At 42.0% G+C, this 23,736-nt stretch overlaps 1 protein-coding gene across 2 annotated transcripts; it reads right to left on the reverse strand.

Annotated features, from left to right (window-relative positions):
* Positions 1 to 444: 444 nt before the first annotated feature.
* On the reverse strand, positions 445 to 10,160 carry gpr37a (G protein-coupled receptor 37a). 2 transcript variants are annotated; one of them, XM_055934630.1, is made up of 2 exons: positions 9,931 to 10,160; positions 445 to 3,656 (listed from the first exon to the last, which is right to left on the reverse strand). In XM_055934630.1, exons 1-2 carry the CDS (start codon positions 9,964 to 9,966, stop codon positions 2,823 to 2,825), a joined length of 870 nt encoding a protein of 289 aa, XP_055790605.1. In that variant the 5' UTR covers positions 9,967 to 10,160; the 3' UTR covers positions 445 to 2,822. The 2 variants fall into 2 exon arrangements, with proteins under 2 accessions (XP_055790605.1, XP_055790604.1); XM_055934629.1 differs by having other exon boundaries at positions 8,494 to 10,152.
* Positions 10,161 to 23,736: the final 13,576 nt, after the last annotated feature.

Consider the following 23,736-nt stretch of genomic DNA (forward strand, 5'->3'; position numbering starts at 1 on the left):
ATGTTAATGCTTGAGTCGCACCATACCCTGGTTAAGTCCAATCCCGGGAACCATTCTCTCCATCCATCCTACCATCTGACCTGACTCCCTGCCACTCGGCCGACCATGAAGTCACAGAGATATCTGAGAAGCAGATTCTTGAGGTTGCCTTGGTGACGGGTAGGGAACAAGGCCTGCTGTGTTTACTCTGGGGAGTGGATAGTGATGATGACACGGTGGCCAGATGAGCAGCTCCCCCTCTATGAAAGCTAACTGGCCATTATCAGGAAACCACTCTCCTCTGGAGAATATAATCACATATGTTTAGTTCCCAAGACAAACGATAAAGTAATGGTTAGCAGTTTTGATAGGGTATATTAATCCCTAAATAGTAAATGGGTTGTTTATTCCTTAAATGAAGATATCAAATAATTTACATTTTGTCAAAGAAACATTCAGTCAAACTCTTTTTATATTTATTTATTAAAGTGAGATTAAAAAAAACACCACTCCAGTAAGTTTACTGACTGACTGAAGTGTATCGCACAGTTTTCTGCTATCAAATACAGACTGAATAATATACTTACATAGCAAGGGAGCTAGGAATAACTTTGAACTGATTCACAAGAATCACCATTATCAGCAAAACACAATACACTACGACCAGCCATTTCAATATATTGCTTTCCATTTGAGACCCTCGGGAAGCAGAAAGAGACAACAAAATAAAATAAAAACATGACAAAAAAACAACAACAAACAAAATAAAGATGGTACATTTCAGTGCAAATTCAAAAATAGAAAATATTGGTGAGTTAATAAATTCAAAATGTTGAATTGAACTATTCACATTCCTTTCCGTATGGTTTCTGTAAACAAATGGACAATTTATCATACAGTTGAAGTCGGAAGTTTACATACACCTTAGCCAAATAAATTTAAACTCAGTTTTTCACAATTCCTGACATTTAATCCAAGTAAAAATTCCCTGTCTTAGGTCAGTTAGGATCACCACTTTATTTTAAGAATGTGAAATGTCAGAATAATAGTAGAGAATTATTTATTTCAGCTTTTATTTCTGTCATCACATTCCCAGTGGGTCAGAAGTTTACATACACTCAATAAGTATTTGGTAGCATTGCCTTTAAATTGTTTAACTTGGGTCAAACACTTCGGGGAGCCTTCCACAAGCTTCCCACAATAAGTTGGGTGCATTTTGGACCATTCCTCCTGACAGAGCTGGTGTAACTGAGTCAGGTTTGTAGGCCTCCTTGCTCGCACACGCTTTTTCAGTTCTGCCCACAAATTTTCTATAGGCTTGAGGTCAGGGCTTTGTGATGGCCACTCCAATACCTTGACTTTGTTCTCCTTAAGCCATTTTGCCACAACTTTGGAAGTATGCTTGGGGTCATTGCCCATTTGGAAGACCCATTTTCGACCAAGCTTTAACTTCCTGACTGATGTCTTGAGATTTTGCTTCAATATATCCACATAATTTTCCTTTATCTCATGATGCCATCTATTTTGTGAAGTGCACCAGTCCCTCTTGCAGCAAAGCATCCCCACAACATGATGCTGCCCCCCCGTGCTTCACGGTTGGGATGGTGTTCTTCGGCATGCAAGTCTCCCACTTTTTCCTCCAAACATAACGATGGTCATTATGGCCAAACAGTTCTATTTTTGTTTCATCAGACCAGAGGACATTTCTCCAAAAAGTACGATCGTTGTCCCCATGTGCAGTTGCAAACAGTAGTCTGGCTTTTTTTATCGTGGTTTTGGAGCAGTGGCCTCTTCCTTACTGAGCGGCCTTTCAGGTTATGACGATATAGGACTCGTTTTACTGTGGATATATAGATACTTTTGTACCTGTTACCTCCAGCATCTTCACAAGGTCCTTTGCTGTTGTTCTGGGATTGATTTGCAATTTTCGCACCAAAGTACGTTAATCTCTAGAGACAGAACATGTCTCCTTCCTGAGTGGTATGACGGCTGCGTGGTTCCATGGTGTTTATACTTGCGTACTATTGTTTTTACAGATGAACGTGGTACCTTCCGGCATTTGGAAATTGCTCCCAAGGATGAATTTGTGGTCTACAAATTATTTTTATCTGAGGTCTTGGCTGATTTCTTTAGATGTTCCCATGATGTCAAGCAAAGAGGCACTGAGTTTGAAGGTAGGCCTTGAAATACATCCACAGGTACACTTCCAAATGACTCAAATTATGTCAATTAGCCTATCAGAAGCTTCTGAAGCCACGATATCATTTTCCAAGCTGTTAAAAAAGTCACTGTCAATTTAGTGTATGTAAACTTCTGACCCACTGGAGTTGTGATACAGTGAATTATAAGTGAAATCATTTCTATGTAAACAAATTACTTGTGTGATGCACAAAGTAGATGTCCTAACCGACTTGCCAAAACTTTAGTTTGTTAACAAGAAATGTGTGGAGTGGTGGAAAAACAAGATTTAATGACTCCAACCTAAGTGTATGTAAACTTCCGACTTCAACTGTATATACACACACAACTTGAGTAAACCGAGACATATGTTCACCAGAGTTTACATCAATTAAATTCAAAGTAAATTCAGGAAATTAAGTGAACATTTAGAATAGGGCGTGTCCTCTAAACTCTAAGTTGTTGGGAATAAAACATTTACTAATCCTAACTGTAAGGCTCTCCCAGACTCAGATTAAGCCTATCCCCAGACTAGCAAGCATTCTCAATGGAGTAAATTTAATCCGAGTGCGGGAAACCAGCCCAATAGGTTTACAGTCCGATCTCTTGACCTCTTCACAGGGCAGTTGTAACATCTTATGGAGGTCATGACCTTTTGACCCTTCTTAGCAGTGGGTCGCTGCAGTGGTGTAGGAGGAGGATGCCTCCCTGTGGATGGTGCTGAAGGGCGACAGCTCCAGGTCGGTGGTGGTGCACTCGTGCTCGTTCTCCTCGCTGGTGGTGGCGGTGGTGGAAGATCTGGGCGGGCCACACTCGTCACAGCAGCAGCAGCAGCAGTCCAGGAAGGCCCGGCTGAAGGGCTGGCACAGGCAGAACAGCAGGACAGGTGTCACTGCCGACTTACAGAACAACAGCAGCTGGCTGACCAGATGGAGAATGTCCAGGGTCAGTCTGGGAATTCCTGCCGCCATGTAGACAGTGACGATGTTGCAGATGTTCTCTGGGATGATGCAGAAGCCATAGAGGATGGCCAACGCCACAACTGTGCAGTTCATCTGGCTCTCCTGATGGATCTGTTTCTTGTTGCCGCGCACACAGGCCCGCTCGGCCTGCCGGATCTTACAGGCGGTCACCAGGGAGCTGCCGATGGTGAACAGTGTGGGCAGGCAGAAGTAGCAGCCAAAGTACCACCAGAGGCGAGCACCATCATAGGTCAGGCCCAGTACGTAGAGCGTGTCAGGGAGCTCGGTGGAAATACGAACCACGCATCGCTGGCAGGGCGTCACATCCGGAGGCTCGCCATCTTCAGTGACCAGCTGGCGGATCAGGAGCTCTGGCAGGGCCAATAGGAGAGCCCCGATCCAGATAACGGCCAGCTTGGCGGCCGTGGAGGCACAGTTCTCAATCATCTCATAGTACATCTGGACGTTGTTGGCAGCGCGGAAGCGGTCGATGCACAAGGCGCACAGGGTAAAGGTGGTAACCCCTAGGGAGGCAACCTGGAAGGACAAAGAGAAGGGAGGAGAATGAAAGATACTATCCAGTTAATGTGTTATTACTGCACATTAACAATACAGTGAGTTATTTTGTTTTTGATTGAGAAACAAGTTTAGAAAATGTATCCAGTCTCCAGATACTTCTCCTTATTGTATAGCACCTTGGGAAGTCTGGATAAAATACCAAGGCACCAGAGCCATGTTGCTCTCTGAAAATACCAAAAGAATGTGTCCACTGTAAACCATCCATGTTTTAAAGACCGCTTGGAACAATTTTCAAATGACAATGGTACAGCACAAAATACTAGACGTCAACAGGTTTAGAGAGAGGGAGAGACATCTTCCATAAAGAGGTCCTGTTTTGACAGCTCTCTTACTGGAGAACTCGAATGTCCACACTTGTTTTAATAAATGACAAACAGATTTTTCCGTCCTTCATCGCACACTAGATCCTCATTTCCGATACTGAGATGTTTGAAAGTAGCCATGAGTAATGTGTTATGAGTGATATTGTTTTAAAGAGTGGGGAGACTATAGTTGGATGCCAAAGGGGAGACTTTAGACTTTTATTTTTAGAGCAACAGCAGTTCTCATTTCTTAGCCTAATCAACTTATGGACCTGGCAAGAGAGCCAGCTCATATTCATGATTAAATAACATGAAAACAAACTGCAGACCATGAGGCATGGAGATTAATATCTCAATGCAATATCTCTATCCCTACACCCAGATCTCCACTATGCTCCAATCTTTTGCTATCACAATACAGCCACAAAAATGTTGCAAATGTGATTGCTTTTTCACCCAAATCTTACACGCTAATACACGTAGAACTCAGAGACAGCAGATCTGCAGTTTACATTGAGTATTAAGTTCAGTGTTGTCTTCTAGACTGTGTAGTAGTGCTATGTTCTTTTGTTGCTAGGCTTGATCATTGTGACTGCCTCCTTATGGGCCTTGGCAGAGGAAGGTGTAAACACAGGAGCCAGTGCCTGAGCCAGAGAAGCCATGAGTACTGTCAGACGTACAGGGGCAGGCTTTGATCTGTTTGGTCCTTATGGCCTCAGAGAGAGAGAGAGAGATCTGTTGCACTTCACAAACAGCACCATTTGTATGTAGCCCTTTACACTCCTACCCGTGTACGGGTTGAAAATGGAAGATTTGGGCATTGATAAGCGTTTCAATTGGAACGCAGTAGCTGTACAGCAACATGCTATAAATGATGTCAGAGCTCAGGCTCTGCAATTCACAGCGCTGTATGGGTTTTGACTGACAGCTGTTCTTAACTTGAGCACCCCTACGCGACAAGAAGTTGACCCTATTCCTCCCTCTAATTGGTCAACTTTTGCAAGAAAAAAAATGGTTGTCTGGGTGAGGGAAATGCTGTAAATTAAGAGGAATCTATGTATTTGAAATCTGAGACGTTGAGGATTATAATAAACACCGCTTTGATGTCATACAAGCAAGCCAGACACCCTAAATTCAAATGTGCACTTCACATTTCCATGTCATAAAACTCATGTCATATCATGTCATGTCACGTCAATGTTTATGATCACTATGTTAAATGTACAGTTACAAGATGACATGGCGTCATACCCTGGATTGTCCTGAACAAAATTAGCCTTTGTTTGAATCAGGAGAATAGAATTATGGTAAGATTTGCCAAATGGAGGGTGGGGGAGAGCTTTGTATGCATCTCTGTGTGTTGAGTAAAGGTGGTCTAGAGTTTTTTTTCTCTGGTTGCACATGTGACATGTTGGTAAAAATGTGGTAAAACTGATTTAAATTCGCCCGCATTAAAGTCCCCGGCCACTAGGAGCACCGCTTCTGGGTGAGCATTTTCTTGTTTGCTTATGGCCTTATAGAGTTGGTTGAGTATGGTCTTAGTGCCAGCATCGCTCTGTGGTGGTAAATAGACGGCTACGAATAATATAGATCAGAACTCTCTTGGTAGACAATGTGGTCTACAGTTTATCATAAGGTACTCTACCTAAGGCGAGCAATACCTCGAGACTTCTTTAATATTAGACATCGCGCACCAGCTGTTAGTGGTGGGCAGGCCTTGTGTAACTAACCTCTGTCACCTTTGTGTCCATAATGACACATTTTCATGTGACTGAGAGTACTTCAGTTGCCACAGGAACCATTAGAATTAATGTCCCTACTGTTTCTGTAATTACGCTCCATTAAATGCTTGATTACCGAGTCACTTAACATAACGAGGATGCCGCTGCCACTATGCATTTAATGTTCTTACCATAGAGGTAGGCGACTCAAAGAGACTTAAAGTGCTAGGTCTGGGACTGTGGTTTTAAATTGCCTACAGGGCGGCAGGTAGCCTAGTATTTAAGACCATTGGGCCAGTAACTGAAAGGTTGCTGGTTTGAATCCCCGAGCCGACTAGGTGAAAAATCTGTCTGTGCCCTTTGGTAAGGCTCTCAATTTCTCTGCCTTATGTCAAATGTAAATGTTGGACTTACAAACCTTGTCACTAAGCAGCTTACAGACATATTTGGATTGTCTGGGTCTTTGTGTGGTGGTTTATCTGTCTTGTTGCCATTATGTACAATATGTACGCCCGGACAGATGAATTTAGCCACCCGTAGAAGCTTTATCATCTAGATAATTTCCTCTTCTAAAAGGAGTGTGCTTCCTTCTCCGGGTAAATAATTAACACATTTCCCATGAAAGGCACTCAGGACCCGCAGTATGACAGTGAACCCCTGCAAGATTCATCCATCTTACATGAAGTACATTTCTGTGACTGTCTGAAAAGACAGACTGGTAAAAGGCAGGAGATTAAGTCAAAGAGGTCTGTGGAAGAGGAGAGGATTGGACTTTATAAAATAGAGACAGGTACACCCAGCCCTAGGGTTTTGCACTTGTGGAGATGTGAAAGGATTGGATAGGTGTAAACAGTAGGGAAAATTGCACCTAGCCTATCAAGGACAAGGTGGGTTCGTCAATGTGTTGATTATACTCATCCAATCTCTTCGCATTTGCGTTTATTCCAATCAAAGCTACTTTCACCAAGAAAGTGCATAGTTGTTGAGGTGCATAGTTTTAACGCTGTGACCTTAATCACAGTTTATTTTGCAAACTGTATAAGGTGTTCCAAGTTCTTGGAATGCATAAGATCTAGGGCAGGCATCATCAACTAGATTCAGCCACGGGCTGATTTTTTTCTTGAGCGGATGGTCGAGGGGCCAGAACATAATTATAAATAATTTATAGACTGCAAATTGACCGCAAGAAGCCCAAACATATATAATGTTTGAATAAAACATAATAATTTTAAACCTTGTATACCACATTTGTATACCATCTCTATATGTGTGAGATTACTTGGGAACATATTTCTTAAATCAAAATCACTTGGAGCTGATTTCCTGTTGTTTTTACAGACTTTAATGTCCCAATTTTTTTTTTCTTAAAAAACGTTTTGCTCAGAAAGATTGGGGGGTGGGGGGGTAGTAACAAGTGTGCTAATACTAATACAGAGCCTTTAGTTGCCTATGCTATGGCCACAATATATATACTTTACTGTGTGTTTAGATTTGTGTAACTCTGTGAAACATGGTATTTTAGAGGCTCTGCACAATGTCTATGTGATCCCTCAAAACCTAATTTGACCATTGTATATTTTACAATAGATGGCTGACAAAAGAGCTGCCTTACTGCTGAAATAGACATGGTAAACTGATGCAATATTAGGTGTGGGTCTGTGCAGTAATTACTGAGGCCCACTGTCTCATTGTTTAGACAAGAGAGAAAGTAGGACTGTAACTCTATCTCTGACCATAGATTGCCTTAGGGGCATTTACTTCTGTATCTAGCCAGTGACAGGTCACCTAAGAGTTTGAAACAACATGTTGAGGTGACATTGGAGAACAAGTAATCTAAATTTGGTACACTGCACACTAACCTGGTCTCAGAGCATTTTGTATTGTTCTGTACATACACCTGTGACACTCCATTTGGTGTGATATGTTACGTATGGTATGTATTAATCTGTGGATGTCCATCATCCATTTTCATGATATGGTACGAATTTGCAAAATGTACAATATGTTAAGAATTTACAAAACATATGATATGCTAAGAGTTCTAATTTGTTGTGGCTAATGTTAGCTAGCTGGCTAACGTTAGCTAGGCTAGGGGTTAAGAGTTAGGTTTAGCAAAACAAAAATGTAGTCATTTAGCAGACGCTCTAATGCAGAGCGACTTACATGAGCAATTAGGGTTAAGTGCCTTGCTCAAGGGCACTTTGCAGGTGATTCACCTAGTCGGCTCAGGGATTCAAACCAGCAAACTTACGGTTACTGCCCCAACGCTCTTAACCGCTAGGCTACCCGTGTTAAGTGTTAAGGTTAGGGGAAGGGTTAGCTTACATTCTAGTTGCAAAGTAGCTAAACATTTGTAAGTGGTTAAAAGCTTCTTATTATCTAAAATGCTAAAGTTGTCCATGGTAAGATTCGAACATGCAACCTTTGGGTTGCTAGACATTCGCGTTATATGCCCGACCAACCACCCTCCCTTATTTTTTGCCTTAAGTAACCTTCTGTTTTATGTAACCATATCAAACATAACACATCATACTAAATTCAGTGGCCCAGATTTACATTTACTATGCTACGTCTAGTTTATGAGACCAGACTGTGCACATAATTGAGCACAGATCATTGCATATCATATGAAGTACCTACAATGCAGAATAGAATGTAGATATGACAAGTGACAAGGAAGAGACTTATTGACAGCAGACTTTGAACAGGGACCCCACTTCAACACCCAATCATAACACTTACTCAAGTAACACAATAGCTAGTGGGAATTACCTCAATATAGGGGATGATTTTACAGGAGAACTCCCCCAACAACCAGTTCTTGGTTAGTTCATGGAATATCACCAGCGGCAGGCAGAAAAAGATGACAACAAAATCCCAAAGTGCGAGATTGGCAAGAAGAGAATTTGAAATACTTCTCATGTAGTAGTTGTGGCACACAATGCACATGATTGCCATATTCCCAATTATTCCAACAGTGAAAATGATGACCGAAATGATCATGATGGCATATGATTCTGCTGTTATGGGGTAAAAGTTAGTTTTTATTACATATTTTCTCTTTGTTTGAGGATTGAGAGGAATCAGTGTGGTATAGTCCTGGGGGTCTGGCACAGTGAACTGTTCATAATCACTGGCATCAAATGGCAAGTCTGTTGACTGGTTCTGTGCCATAGGTTTAGGCAGCGGTTTCCACATGGCCAACAGTACATCCAAAGACGCACCTGACAGCATAGTTGGCTCACTTATTTTGTTATCTTTTTTACTGCCATCCTTCACATTTCTTCTCCGACGGCTTACAGTCCCTCTTTTGTGTCTGCGGATCCGTTTGTGCTCGTTACGGTGGTGTCCTCCTCGCGTGTGTCTCATGGAGGGGTTTAAATGACCATATACAAAATCCAGTGTTTCCATGGTTGCATGCTTCTCGGTGTCCAACTTTTCCACCTTGAGGCTCTCTGACTTTCCATCCTCGAGTAACGTAACATAATCGGTTCCATTTGATGAATGGCTTTTGCGCACTATTGCTCTTTCATTCATAACTCTTTTCATATTAACAGTCCCATTCATGTTATCCACCCATGTCCTAACCACATCCCAAGACGATGCACTTGAGGTACGCACCCTTTTACTGTCCATTTCTTTGACAACTCTGCCATACGCCGAGTACCAGCTCTGCCTACTATTGGTTTTGTTTACGTTCCCGTTAGTCACGGCATCATGTCTAGGAGTAACATTTGTCTTTGTCTTCTCCCGGTGTATGTGAGTGAAAACAGCCTCGCTACAAAGTGAAAAGCACAGTAATCTCAATAGTAGTACTAGCATTGTGTATCCTAAAACACGCGACAATAGGGGCTTGTATTCCAAATCGATGTATCCATTGATGTTTAGGCTACCAAATCGGAGACGACAGAACCAACGCCAAACCTCAATTCACAAGTTTGAGACATTGTTATTTGACAGCGTCATTCAATAGTTGTCAAACCCTCATCCAATTAGATAAAGTGCACTAGGCAATTGTCAGGTGCTTCTCAGAATTCAACGTGGTCTCAGAGTATTTCGTACTATTGCAGAATTGCGCCAAAGGGAAGTTCAGCAACGTTTCTTTCCTAACCCTGTGAAGGAAGTATCCTTGAATCTCGGCACTGCCTCTCTGAAGATTGTAAAAGCTTTAAGTGGCCACAACATCGCATTTCCAAATCCAAATCATACCCGTCTGAAGTCTGCAGTTTTCTGGTGAGGTAGCATGTCCGAATAGCCCCCTGGGCAGTTACTGGTATCCTCAGGTCCGAGGCGCCGAGTCCGAGATGAAGTGCGTTATTGTCGGGGACGTGCCAAGCTCAGTCTGGAGCTGCACACAGCTTGTGATATGAACATCGCGGATAGAAAAGAGAAGAGAAGGGCTCCCCTGGAGGCCTCCCAGATCTGTCACATTACTAAATCAGTCAGCATCACCACCTCAGACAAGTACAAACATATAAGACATTTTTCTTTTTTTGAAGGAGGTTGATCTCCGTTGCTAACCTGAGAGGACTCACAAATGAAAATAATTTGCCAATGACATGATGTCATGTTATATCACTGTACACATCAATGGATAGGGCCCTGGAGATGACAGGCCTCAGAATCCTTGAGTTTAAAAGGCATTTCACGGTTGCGCGTATTGGGGCGCTCGGTTAATGAATGCACTCATTGTCTTTTTTTTTTGGAACTGAACAGGTGCCCCTGGTATCAGCGATTTAAAAAATACCAGCGTACTATTCGACACTTCTATATTCATGTGGATGATACCATGATTGTGGATAATTATGAATTCATCATATATAATGATGAATGAGAAAGTTACAGAGGCATAAAAAGCATACCCCCAAAAATGCTAGCATCGCCTCTTATTGGTATTGGTGAGAGGTATGGTTAGCATGTTTTGGGGGTATGATCTTTGTGGCTCTGTAACTTCTCTCTCATCATTATTTACAATGAATGCAGGATTATTCGTAATCATGGAAGCATCCACATGAATCTAGATTTGTTCAGAAACATATTCTATTTTTATTTACAATAAAAGTGACTCCAAAATGACACAATGCATTCTTTACCATTGATTTCTATTGGGCACAAAATAATCTGACACACAACCAAAACAAACTGCAAATGCATCAACAAGTTTGTTGAGTCACAAGCTTGATGTAGTCATTGCTTGCTAGGAATATGGGACCAAATACTAAACCTTCGACTACTTTAATACAAATACTTTTGGTTCCCTAAAATGGGGGAACTATGTACAAAAAGTGCTGTAAAAGGGTAGGGGGGTGGATCAGAAAACCAGTCAGTATCTGGTGTGACCACCATTTGCCTCATGCAGTGCGGCACATATCCTTCGCATAGAGTTGATCAGGCTGTTGATTGTGGCCTGTGGAATGTTGTCCCACTCCTCTTCAACGGCTGTGCGAAGTTTCTGGATATTGTCAGGAACTGGAATACGCTGTTGTACACGCCGTTCCAGAGCATACCAAACATGCTCAATGGGTGACATGTCTGGTAAGTAAGAAGGCCATGGAAAAACTGGGACAATTTCAGCTTCCAGGAATTGTGTACAGATCCTTGCGACATGGGGTCGTGCATTATTTTGCTGAAGCATGAGGTGATAGCAGTGGATAATGTCACAACAATGGACAGGATCTCTTCACTGTATCTCTCTGCATTCAAATTCCCATCGATAAAATGCAATTGTGTTCGTTGTCTGTAGCTTCTGCCGGCCTATACTGACCCCACACGACGCTATACACGTGGTCTGCGGTGTGAGGCCGGTTGGACGTACTGCCAAATTCTCTAAAACAATGTTGGAGGCAGCTTATGGTAGAGCAATTAATATCAAAATATCTTGCAACAGTTTTGGTGGTGGACATTCCTGCAGTCAGCATGCCAATTGCTGGCTCCCTGAAAACTTAAGATATCTGGGGAATTGTGTTGTGTGACAAAACTGCACATTTTAGTGTGGCCTTTTATTGTCCCCAGCACAAGGTGCACCTGTGTAATGATCATGCTGTTTAATCAGCTTCCTGATATGCCACACATGTCAGGTGGATGGATTATCTTGGCAAAGGACAAATGCTCACTAACAGGGATGTAAACAAATTTGTGCACAGCATTTGAGAGAAATAAGCTTTTTCTGCATATGGAACATTTCTGGGATCTTTTATTTCAGCTCATGAAACATGGGACCAACAATTTACATGTTGTTTTTATATTTTTGTTCTGTGTATATACAGTTCCTTCAGAAAGTATTCACACCCCTTGACTTTCACATTTTGTTGTAATACAGTGTCACGTCCTGACCATAGTTCTTGTGTGTTTTGTTTGTTTAGTGTTGGTCAGGACGTGAGCTGGGTGGGCATTCTATGTTGTGTGTCTAGTTTGTCTGTTTCTGTGTTCAGCCTGATATGGTTCTCAATCAGAGGCAGCTGTCAACCGTTGTCCCTGATTGAGAATCATATATAGGTGGCTTGTTTTGTGTTGGGGATTGTGGGTGGTTGTCTTCTGTCTTTGTGTTCTGCACCAGATAGGACTGTTTCGGTTTTCACATTTGTTATTTTGTAGTTTGTATAGTGTTCACGTTATTGTCTCTTCTTTATTAAATCATGTTGAACACTAGCCGCACTGCATTTTGGTCCTCTCCTTCATCCCAGGAAGAAAGCCGTTACATACAGACAGAATTCAAAATGTATTAAATAGTTATTTTTTCCGCACAGATCTACACAAAATACGCCATAATGACAGAGTGGTTTTGGAAAATTTAACACATTTATTGATAATTAATTACAGAAATATCTCATTTACATAAGTATTCACACCCCTGAGTCAATACTTTGTAGAAGCACCTTTGGCAGTGAATACAGCTGTGAGTAAATCTACGTAAGAGCTTTCCACACCTGGATTGTGCAACATTTGCCCATTATTCTATAAAAAAATATTCAAGCTGTCAAATTGGTTGTTGATCATTGACAGATAAACACTTTCAGGTCTTGCCACAGATTTTCAAGTAGATTTAAGTCAAAACTGTATCTCAGCAACTCAGGAACATTAACTGACTTCTTGGTAAGCAACTCCAGTGTGGATTTGTCCTTGTGTTTTAGGGTATTGTCCTGCTGAAAAGTAAATTCATCTCCCAATGTCTGGTGGAGAGCAGACTGAACCAGGTTTTCCTCTAGGATTTTGCCTGTGCTTAGGTAAATTCCATTAATTTTATCCTGAAAAACTCCCCAGTCCTTAAAACTTCTTATGGCTTGGGTGCGCTATTTTCACGTCCGGATGAAAAGTGTGCCCAAAGTAAACTGCCTGCTACTCAGGCCCAGAAGCTTGGATATGCATATAATTGGTAGATTCGGATAGAAAACCCTCTACAGTTTCTGAAACTGTTTGAATAAAGTATGTGAGTATAACAGAACTGATTTGGTAGGCGAAACCCCGAGCACAATCTATCAAGGGAATTTTTATTTGAGGTCAATCTGTTCTCCATTGGTTTCTATGGCAAGGCCGTTTTAATAGAAGTTCCCATAGCTTCCACTAGATTTCAAGTCTTTAGAAATTGGTTGATGTTTTTCTTTAGAGAAATTAAGAAGTAGCCCTGTTATTTTCCTGTGTCACTCCAGGTGCGCTCTAATGATTTGGTGCACGCGACCTAGAACATGCTTTCTTTGTTTTCATCCGGTATTGAACGCTGTTTATCCCGTTTTAAATTGTATCGATTATTTACGTTAAAAAAAACTAAAGTTGTATTACGAAAGTTGTTTGAAATGTTTGGACAAAGATCACAGGTAATTTATGAGAGATTTTGTAGTCATGTAGCGTGAGTTGGAACCTGTGTTTTTCTGGATCAAATGTGTCAAAGAAATTGACATTTTGGATATATAACGACGGAATAAATCGAACAAAAGGACCATTTGTGATGTTTATGGGACATATTGGAGTGCCAACAGAAAAAGCTCGTCAACGGTAAGGCATGAATTATATCTTTATTTCTGAGTTTTGTGTCGCAGCTGGTGGGTTGAATTATGATTGTCTGTCTTTGTTTGATGGGGTCCTGTCCTCAGATAATAGCACGGTTTGCTTTCGCCGTAAAGCATTTTTGAAATCTGACACTGCGACTGGATTCACAAGTGTAGCTTTTATTTGGTGTATTCCATGTGTGATTTCATGAAAGTTAAATTTTTTATAGTAATTTAATTTGAATTTGGCGCTCTGCCATTTCACCGGATGTTGTCAAATCGATCCCGCTAAAGGGATTTGATCCATTTAACGATTCCAACCATACCAATAATATGATGTAGCCACCACTATGCTTGAAAATATGGAGAGTGGTACTCAGTAATGTGTTGTATTGGATTTGCCCCAAACATAACACTTTATATTCAGGACAAAAAGTTCATTGCTTTGCCACATTTTTTGCAGTATTACATTTTGCAAACTGGATGCATGTTTTGGAATATTCGTTATTCTGTACAGACTTCCTTCTTTTAACAGTCAATTAGGTTAGTATTGTGGAGTAACTACAACGTTGTTGATCCATCCTCAGTTTTCTCCAATCACAGCCATATATATACTGTACATACGTACATTGAGTATAAAAACCATTAAGCACACTGTACATGTCACACCCTGATCTGTTTAACCTGTCTTTGTGCTTGTCTCCACCCCCCTCCAGGTGTCGCCCATCTTCCCCACTTATCACCTGGGTATTTATACCTGTGTTTTCTGTCTGCCTGTGCCAGTTTGTCTTGTTTGTTCCAAGTCTACCAGCATTTTGTGTCTCAGCTCCAGGTTTTTCCAGTCTCTCTTTTCTCGCCCTCCTGGTTTTGACCCCTGCCAATCGTGACTCCGAGCCCGCCTGCCTGACCACTCTGCCTGACCCTAAGCCTGCCTGCCGTCCTGTACCTTTGCCCCACTTCTTTGGATTATCGACCCCTGCCTGCCTTGACCTGTCGTTTGACTGCCCCTGTTGTTACAATAAACATTGCTACTTCTACACAGTCTGCACATGGGTCTTACCAGATAGTACAATTCAATGCTATCTCTTCAGAAAACAACCTTTTCCCTCATAACACCGTCCTAATATTGAGTTACACCCCCTTTAGCCCTCAGAACAGCCTTCATTCGTTGGGGCATGGACTCTACAAGGTGTTGAAAGTGTTCCACAGGGATGCTGGATCATATTGGTTCCAATGCTTCCCATAGTTGTTTCAAGTTGGCTGGATGTCCTTCGGGTGGTGGACCATTCTTGATACACATGAGAAACTGTTGAGCATCAAAAACCTTGCAGCGTTGCAGTTCTTGACACAAAGCGGTGCTTAAATCTTTTGTCTTGTCCATTCATTCTCTGAATGGCACAAATACACAATCCATGTCAATTGTCTCAAGGCTTAAAAATCCTTCTTTAACCTGTCTCCTCCCCTTCAGCTACACTGATTGAAGTGGATTTAACAAGTGGAATCCATAAGGGTTCATAGCTTTCACCTGGACTCACCTGGTCAATCTATGTCATGGAAAGAGCAGGTGTTCCTAATATTTTGTACACTGAGTGTAATATAATAAACAGTGGGGGAAAAAAGTATTTAGTCAGCCAGCAATTGTGCAAGTTCTCCCACTTAAAAAGACGAGAGAGGCCTGTAATTTTCATCATAGGTACACTTCAACTATGACAGACAAAATGAGAAAAAAAAATCCAGAAAATCACATTGTAGGATTTTTAATGAATTTATTTGCAAATTATGGTGGAAAATAAGTATACTTTCTGCTGGGTGCGTGTTGGCCAGTTCAATGAGAACGGCATGAGACTGCTAACTCTATTTGTCGAGAACTATCTCATTGTCACTAACCGAAGACTCCCACCATTAGCTCTGACAAATTGAAAACCCTAGTCATTGGCGACTCCATTACCGGCAGTATTAGACTTCAAACGAATCATCCAGCGATCATACACTGTTTACCAGGGGGCAGGGCTACCGACGTTAAGGCTAATCTGAAGATGGTGCTGGCTAAAGCTAAAACTGGAGAGTGTAGAGAGTATAGAGATATTGTTATCCACGTTAGGATGAAACAGTCAGAGGTCACCAAGCGCAACATAGCTCCAGCGTGTAAATCAGCTAGAAAGATGTTTCGGCATCGAGTAATTGTCTCTGGCCCAATCCCAGTTAGGGGGAGTGATGAGCTCTACAGCAGAGTCTCACAACTCAATCGCTGGTTGAAAACTGTTTTCTGCCCCTCCCAAAAGATAGAATGTGTAGATAATTGGCCCTCTTTCTGGGACTCACCCACAAACAGGACCAAGCCTGGTCTGTTGAGGAGTGACAAACTCCATCCTAGCTGGAGGGGTGCTCTCATCTTATCTACGAACATAGACAGGGCTCTAACTCCCCTAGCTCCACAATGAAATAGGGTGCAGGCCAGGCAGCAGGCTGTTAGCCAAACTAAACATGGCGGTGTTTGCCTTAGCAATCTCACTAGAATAAAGACCTCCTCCATTCCTGCCATTATTGAAAGAGATCGTGATACCTCACATCTCAAAATAGTGCCACTTAATGTTAGATCCCTCACTTCCAAGGCATTTATAGTCAATGGACTAATCACTGATCATAATCTTGATGTGATTAGCCTGACTGAAACATGGCTTAAGCCTGATGAATTTACTGTGTTAAGTGAGGCCTCACCTCCTGGTTACATTAGTGACCATATCCATATTTTTGCAACATGTCTCTGGACCTACTCACTGCCACAGTCATACTCTGGACCTAGTTTTGTCCCATGGAATAAATGTTGTGGATCTTAATGTTTTTCCTCATAACCCTGGACTATCAGACCACCATTTTATTACGTTTGCAATCACAACAAATAATCTGCTCAGACCCCAACCAAGGAGCATCAAAAGTTGTGCTATAAATTCTCAGACAACCCAAAGATTCCTTGATGCCCTTCCAGAATGCCGTGGGGGAATCTTCATGGGCTATACTCGGCCTTATCTCAGGATAGTAAGTTGGTGGTTGAAGTTATCCCTCTAGTGGTGTGGGGGCTGTGCTTTGGCAAAGTGGGTGGGGTTATATCCTGCCTGTTTGGCTCTGTCTGGGGGTATCATCGGATGGGGCCACAGTGTATCCTGACCCTTCCTGTCTCAGCCTCCAGTATTTATGCTGCAGTAGTTTGTCGGGGGGCTAGGGTCAGTCTGTTATATCTGGAGTATTTCTCCTGTCTCATCTGGTGTCCTGTGTGAATTTAACTTCTTGCAACTATAGGGGGTGCTGTTTCGCATTAGCATAATTTGCTCTACAGATTAAACTGCCTAGTACTCAATTCTTGCTCGTACAATATGCATATTATTGTTATTATTGGATAGAAAACACTCTCTAGTTTCTATAGCCGTTTGACGTATGTCTCTGAGTGGAACAGAACTCATTCTACAGCACTTTTCCTCCCATTGAGTGAGTTTTCAGAACTCTTGGCCTCTGGTTCCAGATCAGTTTTAAAGCCACTGTAAATCCTATGAGGATACAAACACTGCCCACGCCTTCCTCTAGATGTCAGTAAGTGGTGACAATTTGAATGGAGTCGATTGCGCAATCATGGCCTCTATAAATGACAAAATACCGGAAGTACCGTTCTTTTGGACTCTGCGCTCAACGCAAGAAGGATATCTGACTGGCCTTTTTCCAAGCCTTGGTTTAGCCAGTAATATAGCGTCGGTCATGTTTTTACTTGTTATAGGTGTTAGAAACATCATTAGGTAGTTAATTTAAACAGTTTTATAGCAATTTATATCCGTTTAGTGCGATTTTGAGGCATTTCTATGTGATGCTCTTTGAAGAGCCGGGCACGTTTCGGGGTTCCGGTCGAACGTTAGTGGGCATTTCGACGGACAGAGGGCATCTTTCGACCAAAAGAAGATTAGACCCAAGAAAGGATACATTGCCCAAGAATCTGATGGAAGATCACCTCAAAGTAAGAAATATTTAAGATGATAAATCGTTGTTCTCTGGAAAAATTTTAAACGCATATTCCGCCATTTTGTTTGGCATAGCTTCGCTTGGCGAACCCTGTATTGCACAGTAAGGATAATTTTAGAAATGTAATTCAGCGATTGCATTAAGAACTAATTTGTCTTTCGATAGCTGTCCAACTTATATTTTTTTAGTCAAGTTTATGAATAGATATCCATGAGACAAGATCACTGTGAAAGATGGCGACCGACATTTTCAGGCTAGTTTTGCTAGTATTGTCATTGTATAACCACGTTTTTTTATGGCTAAATATGCACATTTTCGAACAAACTCTATATGTATGTTGTAATATGATGTTACAGGAGTGTCATCTGAAGAATTCTGAGAAGGTTAGTGAAAAAATTATTATATTTTGGCGATGATAACGATATCGCTCTCTTTGGCTTGAACCAATGGTCGGGTAACGTTTGCATATGTGGTATGCTAATATAACGATTTATTGTGTTTTCGCCGTAAAACACTTAGAAAATCTGAAATGTTGTCTGAATTCACAAGATCTGTGTCTTTCCATTGCTATGTGCTGTGTATTTTTAAGAAATGTTTTATGATGAGTAAATTGGTAATACAAGTTGCTCTCTGTAGTAATTCTAGGAGCTTTGGTGAGATTTGTGATGGTGGCTGCAATGGCAAACTATGATATATACCTGAAATATGCAAATTTTTCTAACAAAACCTATCCTATACCATAAATATGTTATCAGACTGTCATCTGATGAGGTTTTTTCTTGGTTATCAATATCTTAGTTTAGCCGAATTGGTGATAGCTACTGGTGGAGAGAGAAAATGGTGGACAAAGAAAAATGGTGTCTTTTGCTAACGTGGTTAGCTAATAGATTTACATATTTTGTCTTCCCTGTAAGACATTTTAAAAATCTGAAATGGTGGCTTTATTCACAGGATCTGTATCTTTCATTAGGTGTCTTGGACTTGTGATTTAATGATATTTAGATGCTACTATTTAATTGTGACGCTATGCTAGCGATGCTAATCAGTGGGGGGGGGGGGGGGGGGGGGGGGCTCCCGGACCCGGGGTAGAGGCTCGTGAAAGGCTAAGTATGCTCTCTCTAATTCTCTCTTTCTTTCTCTCTCTCGGAGGACCTGAGCCCTAGGACCTGAGCCCTGCTTGCCCCAGTTCACCTGGCCGTGCTGCTGCTCCAGTTTCAACTGTTCTGCCTGCGGCTATGGAACCCTGACCTGTTCACCGGATGTGCTACCTGTCCCAGACCTTTTGTTTTCAACTCTCTAGAGACAGCAGGAGCGGTAGAGATACTCTCAATGGTCAGCTATGAAAAGCCAACTGACATTTACTCCTGAGGTGCTGACTTGTTGCACCGTCGACAACTACTGTGATTATTATTATTTGACCATGCTGGTCATTTATGAACTTTTGCACATCTTGGCCGTTCTGTTATAATCTCCACCCGGCACAGCGAGAAGAGGACTGGCCACCCCTCATAGCCTGGTTCCTCTTTAGTTTTCGTCCTAGGTTTTGGCCTTTCTAGGGAGTTTTTCCTAGCCACCGTGCTTCTACACCTGCATTGCTTGCTGTTTGGGGTTTTAGGCTGGGTTTCTGTAGAGCACTTTGATATATCAGCTGATGTAAGAAGGGCTATATAAATACATTTGATTTGATTTGATTCCAGCAGACTATTTCATAGTGAGATGTTCTGACACTAATGGCGTCCTGCTGACACATGCCATGAGGGGTACAGAATGCTGGACAGAACACTGTATGATACTGGCTACATTTACATTTACATTTAAGTCATTTAGCAGACGCTCTTATCCAGAGCGACTTACAAATTGGTGCATTCACCTTATGACATCCAGTGGAACAGCCACTTTACAATAGTGCATCTAAATCTTTTAAGGGGGGGGGGGGGGTCAGAAGGATTACTTTATCCTATCCTAGGTATTCCTTAAAGAGGTGGGGCTAAACTCCAGATGAGAATATGTCTCCCCCAACGCCTGCAGAAGTCAAGTAAGAGGCCTCTGCACCATATCTGGCTTGAGAAAGCTGCAGTAAGGGACGAGTTCCGTCACTCTCTCGCTGAAAGGCTGAGGGAGACTGAGCCTTTTCTGAGTGCTGAGGTCCCCATGGACCAGAAGTGGGCATCTATTAGGTCAGTGCTCTATCAGGCAGTGGCCCACTCCATTGGCTATAGAGGTAGGAAACATCAGGACTGGTTCGATGAGAACTCTGACACCATCACAGCCTTACTGGACACTATGCACAAAGCGCACACGGCTACTCTCAACAGCCCCACATCTGCTACCCTTCACAAGCAATGGCGTGCATCGAGCAAGGAAGTGCAATCAGCCTTGCGTGCTCTGCAGAACGAATGGTAGATGAATAAGGCACAGGAAATCCACATTTATGCCGACAAAAATGACATGCACAATTTCTACAACTCGACTAACGCTATCTATGGCCATAGAAGTCGCTCCTTCACCCCCATGAAAACAGCTGATGGTCTGACTCTTTTGAAGGACCAAAACTAGATCCTGATGAGGTGGGCTGACCACTTTGAAGGACTACTCAATCAACATTCTCCTAAAGACTACTCCATCCTGGCAGAACTACCTGTCCGTCCACCCATTCAAGACCTCAACCATTCGCCAACGTTCCAAGAGGTGTTATCAGCTATTCGTTCCCTCGAGACCAACAAGACTGCTGCTGCTGACAGCATCCCGGCAGAGCTACTTAAGAAGGGAGGTTACTTCTGCACCAGAACACTCCACCAGTACATCACTGAAGTTTTGGACCGGGAGATTGTCCCCCAACAGTGGTGGGATGCAAACATTGTCACCATCTATAAGAATAAGGGTGACAAGTCCATCTGCGGCAACAGCCAGGGATATCTCTTCTGGCTGTTGCCGGCAAGGTCCTGGCCAAGGTGATGCCACACAGGCTGGTGAACAACATCACAGAGGAAATGCTGCCAGAGTCACAATGCGGCTTCAGAAAGAACAGGAATACGGTCGACATGATATTCATGGCACGGCACGGCAACTCCAGGAGAAGTGCCGTGAACAACATCAGGACCTTTTCGTGGCCTTTGCCGTCCTCTCCAAGGCCTTCGACACTGAACAGGGAACTACTATGGGGCTTTCTACAAAAATGTGGCTGTCCAGACAAATTTGTCAACATCCTTTGCCAGTTCCATGATGGGATGATCACTTGGGTGGCCATAGGAGGGCAGGAGTCAGTGCCCTTTTGAGTAAGCATCGGTGTGAGGCATGGGTGTGTGCTGGCACCGGTACTCTTTAACATCTTCATCCTATGTGTCACCCAGCTTCTCCACAAGGAGCTTGAGGACAGCAGCGATGTTGCGGTGGACTTCAGGCTGAATGGAAACCTATTCAACATCAGGAGGCTCCAAGCAACCACCAAGGTTTTGATGGAGCCGGTTCTTGAGCTGCAGTATGCTATACGACTGTGCTCTTATGGCCCACACTCCAGAAGACCGTCAGTCCGTCCTTGTAGCGGCTGTGAGCGTCTGTAGCAGGATGGGACTGTATCAACACCACCAAGACAGAGGTGGTCTGCCAATAGAGATCCAGCCCTCCACAAATCACTGGCAATAGTTCCGTCCTTCAAATATTTATCTCGGAGGTCTGCAGCATCGATCTCGAAATTCAAAATAGGATCAAGCAAGCATCAGCTGCCTTCGGGAAACTCAGAGGCAGGGTCTTCCAAAACAGGTATCTCCACACCAAAGTCGCCGTCTATCAAGCCCATCTGCATCACCACACTTCTTTACAGCTGTGAAGCTTGGGTCACTTACAGTCTCCACAACTAGCAGCTTGAATGATTCCACATAAGATGCCTGCAGCGCATCCTGGGAATCACCTAGTGCAACCGTGTGCCCCATACAGAAATACTTGCTGCAAGAGTATGGAGACCATGGTCACCAAACACCAACTGCACTGGCTTGAGCATATGCATATGTAATGTCAAATAAATGGAAAAACACAACAGAAAGAAAGAAAGAAAGAAACAGTAGACTGCATTTTAAATTTGAGTAGTCCTAGATAATTGAAATTAGATTGTGATTAGACCAATTGCCTTGGGATAAGCATTGTTAAAGCCCTTAGGCAATAATTAATGTCATTACAGGAAATGACCAAAAGTGGAAAGAGTCCTGAAATATCCTACTCAAGTAGAAGTACTGTTACTTTAATGACATTTTACTCATGTAGCAGTAAAATTACTGGGGTATTTAACTACTCAGGTAAAAGTAAAAAGTAGATAATGTGATAAAAAGTCCTCAGATAAAATGTAATTACACAATTTCCATGCATAGTAGGAACTAAGTTAATTTATTTCATGAGTTTCAAAAAGGCACATATCTATGTATAAAAAAGTTACGATTTATCAGAAATATACTATTAACATTTGGAAATAAATTTAACATTCAAAGCAATTAAAATCAGGAGTGGAAAGAGTACTGAAATATCCTTCTCATGTAGAAGTACTACTTGCCAATAGGTGGCGCAATTAGCATTTTTTATTTCTGGGTGTCACCAAATTAAACTGCCTCGTGCTCAATTCTTGATCGTACAATATGCATATTATTAATTCTATTGGATAGAAAACACTTTCTAGTTTCTATAGCCGTTGGAATTTTGTCTGTGGGTGACCCAGAACTCTTTCTACAGCGAAATCCATGACAGGTACTGCGATGGTCTGAGAGCGAAGCTCTGATTTCAGATCAGTTTTGAAAGTCTCTGTATATCCTATGGAACGACATGAACTGCACCCGCCTTCCCCTGGATGTCAGTAACCAATGAGAAGTGGAATGGGCTTTCTGCGTAGCTCTCAGAGGTTATAAAAGGCCAAGGAGCGAGGGTAGCCCCCCTTTCGACTCTTGCCATTACGCAGAAGAGGACCTCGGGATGCCATTGTCAGAGGCTCGGTTATCAACGTGAAATGTATCTGTCTGTAATTTAATTCGATATAGGAGTTAGAAACATCATAACGTAGTTAATCTGAACCGTTTTATTTCAATTTAGATCCGTTTAGTGCGATTTTGAGGCATTGCTTTGTTATGCACTTTCAAGCACTGGGCACGTTTCTGGGTCCCGGTCGAACGTTAGTGGTCATTTCGACGGACAGAGGACATCTTTCGACCAAAAGAAGATTAGACCCAAGAAAGGATGCATTGCCCAAGAATCTGATGGAAAATCACCTCATAGTAAGAAATATTTAATATGATAAATCGTTGTTCTGTCGAAATATTTTAAACGCATAATCCGCCATTTTGTTTGCTATAGCTTCGCTTGGCGAACCCTGTATTGCACAGTAAGGATAATTTTAGAAATGTAAATCAGCGATTGCATTAAGAACTAATTTGTCTTTCGATTCCTGTCAACCCTGTATTTTTTAGTCAAGTATATGATTAGCTTTCGATTAAACTAGATCACTATGAAAGATGGCGTCCGACATGTTCAGGCTTGATTTTCTACTATTTTCATTGTATAACCACGTTTTTTTATGGCTAAATATGCACATTTTCGAACAAACAATATATGTATGTTGTAATATGATGTTACAGGAGTGTCATCGGAAGAATTCTGAAAAGGTTAGTGAAAAAATTTATATATTTTGGCGGATAACGATATCGCTCCCTTTGGCTTGAATTCATGCTGGGGTGACGTTTGCCCATGTGGTATGCTAACTTATCGATTTATTGTGTTTTCGCTGTAAAACGCTTAGAAAATCTGAAATGTTGTCTGAAATCACAAGATCTTTGTCTTTCCATTGCTATGCTTTGTCTATTTTTATGAAATGTTTTATGATGAGTAAATTGGTAATACACGTTGCTCTGTGTAGTAATTCTAGGAGCTTTGGTGAGATTTGTGATGCTGGCTGCAATGGCAAACTATGATTTATACCTGAAATATGCACATTTTTCTAACAAAACCTATCCTATACCATAAATATGTTATCAGACTGTCATCTGATGAGTTT

This window comes from Salvelinus fontinalis, chromosome 9, assembly GCF_029448725.1.
Source record: "Salvelinus fontinalis isolate EN_2023a chromosome 9, ASM2944872v1, whole genome shotgun sequence".
Taxonomy (NCBI): Eukaryota; Metazoa; Chordata; class Actinopteri; order Salmoniformes; family Salmonidae; genus Salvelinus; species Salvelinus fontinalis.